The following is a 7,290-nucleotide window of genomic DNA, read 5'->3' as shown; positions in this document are numbered from 1 at the left end:
GTTTCCTTAAAAATATTATTATTTTAATTTTTTTATAATTAAATAATATGTAAATACACTTCTTATTTAATTTGAAATTGGCAAGCTTTGAATAACTAATGTCGATATAAATTTGACGACTTTACACATAATTAAGTTGGACCTCCATTTTTTTCTCCTTTATATGTACTAGGGTTGTAAATTTTTTTATTTATATGTATTAGTGTATCTGTGTATGTAGTATGCATGGGTTTATGTATAAGTGGATTACTTATTGATGTCACTGGATTTGTTTTTATTAAAATAATTTTTCTTATGTAATTTATTTATTAAAAAATTTTCCCTTACAAATTTTAGTTGCTAAAAATAATATGATAAATTGATTGTTATTTTCTTGATTGTTATCTCATTATTTTTTAGGGATATAAATTGAAATATTACAAAATGGAGCATCAATCTGCTGCAAAGAAAGGAAAGACATTGATATCCTCTTTCTTTAAGAAGATAGATCATCAAACTAGTGAAAATACTTCAATTTCTGCAGTCTCTACAATGGACCATGAATCTAGTGAAAGTCTTCCAATTCCTAGTGTCCAAATTCCTTCAATTTCCTCATATAGAGACGACCATCAGTCATCCTCCAACTGTATTGAACGAGATCTGGGAAAAGAAAATAGATATGTGAATATAATGTTAATCTATGAGATGAGATAAGGCGTTCATATATGAAGATGGGACCTTATCAACCAGATATGTTGGAGTATCCGGGTACAAAATTTGGAAGTCAGAATCGTCGTTTTCAAAAAAAATGGTTCCAGAGATTTCATTGGTTGGAGTATTCGCCTTCTACAAATAAGGCATACTGTTTTTATTGTTTTCTTTTTTTGAATGATGTGAATTCAACTAATATTTCAGCACTTGTCAATGGAGGATTTGACAATTGGAAAAGAGTAAACCAAGGGAAAACGTGTGCATTTCTTGCTCATATTGGTTTTGCAGCATCTTCGCCTCATACCATGTGCGAGAGAAGAGCTGAAAATTTGATGAGGACCTCACAACATATTGACACAGTTATGCATGCCCAATCTAAAGAGGAAAAAGAGAAAAATCATTTGCGTTTGAGGACCTCAATTATGGTTGTTCGCTGGCTAGCACTTCAAGGTTGTGCCTTTAGAGGTAATGATGAATCTTTATCTTCATCTAATCGTGGAAATTTTCTTGAGTTGGTGAAGGCTTTTGAAAAAATGAGTACAAAAATTGATGAAGTTGTACTTGAGAATGCTCCCAAAAATGCCCAATATATTGCTCCAGATATTCAGAAAGAGATTTTGCATATTATGGCCAATAAAGTACGACAAATGATTCGTGAAGAAATTGGAGATAATTGTTTCTGTATTCTTGTTGATGAAGCACGAGATATATCTAAAAGAGAACAAATCGCCATTATCTTGAGGTTTGTGAATAATCATGGGATTTTTACAGAAGATTTCTTGCGATCAAAAGTGTCAGTGATACTACCTCATTGAATCTGAAAAAAGAAATATAAGATGTTCTTGTTTATCATGATCTCCAGGTTAAGAAAATTAGAGGCCAAGGATATGATGGTGCTAGCAATATGCATGGTGTGTGGAATCGACTTCAGGCATTATTTATTAGAGATTGTCCATATGCATATTATGTTCACTGTTTTGCACTTCGATTACAACTGACATTGGTTTCTGCAGCCAAGGATGTCAGTGTTATTTGGGAATTTTTTTCTCATTTGGATAATATTGTTAATATTGTCACTTCTTCCACCAAGCGCATTTCTGAGTTACATACTGCACAGAGAAATGAAATTGAGCATATGTTGGTAACTGGAGAACGTGATTCTGGAAGTGGGGCCAATCAGATTGGTAATTTGCAGCGAGCAGGAGCTACTCGTTGGAGTTCTCACTATGACTCGGTAAAAAGCTTGATAGGTATGTATGCTGCAACTTGCAAAGTTTTTGAAGTTCTTAGTGAAAATTCTCCAAATGGAAGAGCTAGGGCAGAAGTTCGAGGTATTTATAGAAACATGGCAAGCTTTGAATTTGTGTTTATTTTGCACTTGATGCATAAAATTATGAGAACAACAGATACTCTTTGTCAAATTCTTCAAAGAAAATCTCAAGACATTTTGACAGCTTTTGCATTTGTCTCCACTACCAAAACTATCCTTCAAGAACTTAGAGAATGTGGATGGGAAGAATTTCTTCATGGAGTAAAAGTTTTTTGTACAAGAAATGAAATTGATGTGCCTAACCTTGATTGTTTATACAAGACCGGTCGTTCCCGTCAGCAAATCACAGTTGAGCATCATTACCACTTTGATGTTTTTAATGCAGCAATAGATTTTATCTTGATGGAGTTAAATACTCGGTTTAATGAGTCGTCAGTGGAACTTCTTTCTCTTAGTACAAATTTAGATCCAAAAAATTCATTTGACTCATTTAACAGTGATGATATTTGCAAGCTTGCTACGAAATTTTATCCTGAAGATTTCACAGATCAAGATATCATTGCTTTGGAGTATGAATTGATACATTATAAACTTGACGTTATGCAGAATTTGAAGGTTACGACACTTGTCGAGTTGTGTAAGCAATTGACTGAGAGTGGGCGGTCAAAGATTTATGTTATGTTGACTAGATTGATTCAGCTTATTTTGATGTTACCTGTATCTACCGCCACTACCGAGCGAGCATTTTCAGCAATGAAGGATGTGAAGACGGCACTTCGCAATAAAATGGAAGATGACTTTCTTGTTGATTGTTTGACACTCTATATTGAACGAGATTTAGCTAAGGATATAGATGTAGATTCTGTTATAGAGGAATTTTATGTTTCAAAATCTCGTAGGACTCAACTTTTTTGAACAGTATAATATTAATATATATTATATTTTTTGATAATAATATATAATTTATTATATTACGTTCAAGCTCAGCCCCCCCCCCCCCCCCCCCCCCCAATTCTAATTTCTGGATCCGTCCTTGGTTATCCCAGATATGGATACCCTATCATTGCATGCATCATATTTGTATGTTTTACCCAGTGCTTTCGTATTGAGCTTAGTGCTCACATCCAGTCTTTTCTGTGTATCTAGACACCCCATTCGACGGGGCATGTGTAGGTGCAGGATTGAGCATCAGGAGCTTGGAGTAGCCAGCGACCCGTGAAGACAGCAGGATTAGCTGTAGGTTGTGCCTTTAGGCTTATTAATTCGATTGGGTTGTATAATCGAATTTGTTTAACCGATTGTATTCTGCCGGTCTTCTTTTATTTAGGTCTTCCGCAGTGATTTATTTTAACGCATGCTTAATTATGATCTTAACTCTTATTAGGTAGTGGATCCGGGTTGGGTCGCTATACTTTTTGGTATCAGAGCTATGCATGCAAGAGACTTGGGATATAGTATTAAGACTTTGGGTTATCCTTATAGGATTGATGAGACCTTGGAAAAGGTAAGGATGCGGCGATTAGATTGCCCTAAGACTATCATAATCGGAAGGATTTTTGAAGATTTGGCTTATGGGATTCCAGCAAGTGCGGACAGCAGCGATAGATCGTGTTCGAGTTTTCGAGACTTCTACTCATACGGATCCTAGTTTTTGGATCAAGTACCGGATGCCAGAGGCAGTGTCAAAGGATTGGTGGGTACTTACTTGATGTTTGCATCTGTACAGTCATTACCATATTGACACAACTCTTAAGATTCTCCATTCGTAGTTGGAGAGATTGCCATTTAAATTCATGCAGAACATGGTTGTGCCGGTATGCTTGTATCGATGCTTTTGGTAGGCATACGGGAAACTTCATGTTCAAAAGCATGATATGGATACAAGAAGAACGCCGATGGTAGATCGTGAGCAGAAGAGGTCGAGCGACATGCACTGATGCAGAGCATAGCTGGTTAGCTATCACGTGCTATTTCTCCGGAGCTTCATACGGGAGGATATGTAGAGAGACTTGGACGGGAGTATGCTTGCATCGATGCGTGTGTCGATTAGAAGCTTCATGCTCAAGAAACGAAGACTAGTACGATGATTTAAATATTATATTGTTGTAGTTGTAAACAGTATTTCAGTTGTAATAAATCATCAGACTCATATTGTATCATGTCAAGTGGTTGAGTTGTACAGTTTTCATTTTATACTGTATGTATTACATGGGATTGTAATCAAGAAATTGTACATAACTTGAAATAAATGATACGTGCATTATTTATTCAGCAATGCGTGGACGATTGCGTGGTGTTGCTAAGTTTGGCATTGATTCTAGTTGATTAGTGTTCAACCATAGACAGATCCAGGAATTAGAAGTGGGGGGGGGGGGGGGGGGCTGAGCTTGAACGTAATATAATAATTATATATTATTATAAAAAAATATAATATATATTAATATTATACTGTTCAAAAAAGTTGAGCCCTACGAGATTTTGAAACATAAAATTCCTCTATATCAGAATCTACATCTATATCCTTAGCTAAATCTCGTTCAATATAGAGTGTCAAACAATCAACAAGAAAGTCATCTTCCATTTTATTGTGTAGTGCCGTCTTCACATGCTTCATTGCTGAAAATGCTTGCTCGGTATTGACGGTTGATACAGGTAACGTCAAAATAAGCTGAATCAATCTAGTCAACATAACATAAATCTTTGACCGCCCACTCTCAGTCAATTGCTGACACAACTCGACAAGTGTCAAAACCTTCAAATTCTGCATAACGTCAAGTTTATAATGTACCAATTCATACTCCAAAGCAATGATATCTTGATCTGTGAAATATTCAGGATAAAATTTCATAGCAAGCTTGCAAATATCATCACTGTTAAATGAGTCAAATGAATTTTTCGGATTTAAAGTTGTACTAAGAGAAAGAAGTTCCACTGACGACTCATTAAACCGAGTATTTAACTCCATCAAGATAAAATCTATTGCTGCATTAAAAACATCAAAATGGTAATGATGCTCAACTATGATTTGCTGACGGGAACGACCGATCTTGTATAAACAATCAAGGTTAGGCACATCAATTTCATTTCTTGTACAAAAAACTTTTACTCCATGAAGAAATTCTTCCCATCCACATTCTCTAAGTTCTTGAAGGATAGTTTTGGTAGTGGAGACAAATGCAATAGCTGTCAAAATGTCTTGAGATTTTCTTTGAAGAATTTGACAAAGAGTATCTGTTGTTCTCATAATTTTATGCATCAAGTGCAAAATAAACACAAATTCAAAGCTTGCCATGTTTCTATAAATACCTCGAACTTCTGCCCTAGCTCTTCCATTTGGAGAATTTTCACTAAGAACTTCAAAAACGTTGCAAGTTGCAGCGTACATACCTATCAAGCTTTTTACCGAGTCATAGTGAGAACTCCAACGAGTAGCTCCTGCTCGTTGCAAATTACCAATCTGATTGGCCCCACTTCCAGAATAATGTTCTCCAGTTACCAACATATGCTCAATTTCATTTCTCTGTGCAGTATGTAACTCAGAAATGCGCTTGGTGGAAGAAGTGACAATATTAACAATATTATCCAAATGAGAAAAAAATTCCCAAATAACACTGACATCCTTGACTGCAGAAACCAATGTCAGTTGTAATCGATGTGCAAAACAGTGAACATAATATGCATACGGACAATCTCTAATAAATAATGCCTAAAGTCCATTCCACGCACCACGCATATTGCTAGCACCATCATATCCTTGGCCTCTAATTTTCTTAACCTGGAGGTCATGATAAACAAGAACATCTGATATTTCTTTTTTCAGATTCAATGAGGTAGTATCACTGACACTTTTGATCGCAAGAAATCTTTCTGTCAAAATCCCATGATTATTCACAAACCTCAAGATAATGGCCATTTGTTCTCTTTTAGATATATCTCGTGCTTCATCAACAAGAATACAGAAACAATTATCTCCAATTTCTTCACGAATCATTTATCGTACTTTATTGGCCATAATATGCAAAATCTCTTTCTGAATATCTGGAGCAATATATTGGGCATTTTTGGGAGCATTCTCAAGTACAACTTCATCAATTTTTGTACTCATTTTTGCAAAAGCCTTCACCAACTCAAGAAAATTTCCACGATTAGATGAAGATAAAGATTCATCATTACCTCTAAAGGCACAACCTTGAAGTGCTAGCCAGCGAACAGCCATAATTGAGGTCCTCAAACGCAAACGATTTTTCTCTTTTTCCTCTTTAGATTGGGCATGCATAACTGTGTCAATATGTTTTGAGGGCCTCATCAAATTTTCAGCTCTTCTCTCACACATGGTATGAGGCGAAGATGCTGCAAAACCAATATGAGCAAGAAATGCACACGTTTTTCCTTGGTTTACTCTTTTCCAATTGTCAAATCCTCCATTGACAAGTGCTGAAATATTAGTTGAATTCACATCATTCAAAAAAAGAAAACAATAAAAATAGTATGCCTTATTTGTAGAAGGCGAATACTCAAACCAATGAAATCTCAGGAACCATTTTTTTTGAAAACGACGATTCTGACTTCCAAATTTTGTACCCGGATACTCCAACATATCTGGTTGATAAGGTCCCATCTTCATATATGAACGCCTTATCTCATCTCGTAGATTAACATTATATTCACATATCTATTTTCTTTTCCCAGATCTCGTTCAATACAGTTGGAGGATGACTGATGGTCGTCTCTATATGAGGAAATTGAAGGAATTTGGACACTAGGAATTGGAAGACTTTCACTAGATTCATGGTCCATTGTAGAGACTGCAAAAATTGAAGTATTTTCACTAGTTTGATGATCTATCTTCTTAAAGAAAGAGGATAACAATGTCTTTCCTTTCTTTGCAGCAGATTGATGCTCCATTTTGTAATAGTTCAATTTATATCCCTAAAAAATAATGAGATAACAATCAAGAAAATAACAATCAATTTATCATATTATTTAGCAACTAAAATTTGTAAGGGAAAATTTTTTAATAAATAAATTACATAAGAAAAATTATTTTAATAAAAACAAATCCAGTGACATCAATAAGTAATCCACTTATACATAAACCCACGCATACTACATACAAAGATACACTAATACATATAAATAAAAAAATTTACAACCCTAGTACATATAAAGGAGAAAAAAATGGAGGTCCAACTTAATTATGTGTAAAGTCGTCAAATTTATATCGACATTAGTTATTCAAAGCTTGCCAATTTCAAATTATATAAGAAGTGTATTTACATATTATTTAATTATAAAAAAATTAAAATAATAATATTTTTAAGGAAACATAA

At 34.8% G+C, this 7,290-nt stretch overlaps 2 protein-coding genes across 2 annotated transcripts; one reads left to right on the top strand and one right to left on the bottom strand.

Moving 5' to 3' along the window:
* The first annotated feature begins 423 nt into the window (after positions 1-423).
* Positions 424-2,875, top strand: LOC140861377 (uncharacterized). Its single transcript, XM_073264397.1, has 3 exons — positions 424-625; positions 895-1,436; positions 1,553-2,875. Exons 1-3 carry the CDS (start codon positions 424-426, stop codon positions 2,873-2,875), a joined length of 2,067 nt encoding a protein of 688 aa, XP_073120498.1.
* A 1,537-nt stretch (positions 2,876-4,412) lies between these two features.
* On the bottom strand, positions 4,413-5,951 carry LOC140861376 (uncharacterized). Its single transcript, XM_073264395.1, has 2 exons — positions 5,687-5,951; positions 4,413-5,584 (listed from the first exon to the last, which is right to left on the bottom strand). The coding sequence occupies exons 1-2, from the start codon at positions 5,949-5,951 to the stop codon at positions 4,413-4,415; spliced, it is 1,437 nt and encodes a 478-aa protein (XP_073120496.1).
* Positions 5,952-7,290: the final 1,339 nt, after the last annotated feature.

This window comes from Henckelia pumila, chromosome 4 (assembly GCF_033568475.1).
Source record: "Henckelia pumila isolate YLH828 chromosome 4, ASM3356847v2, whole genome shotgun sequence".
NCBI classification, from domain to species: Eukaryota; Viridiplantae; Streptophyta; class Magnoliopsida; order Lamiales; family Gesneriaceae; genus Henckelia; species Henckelia pumila.
This window is presented reverse-complemented; position numbering and strand designations above follow the sequence as displayed.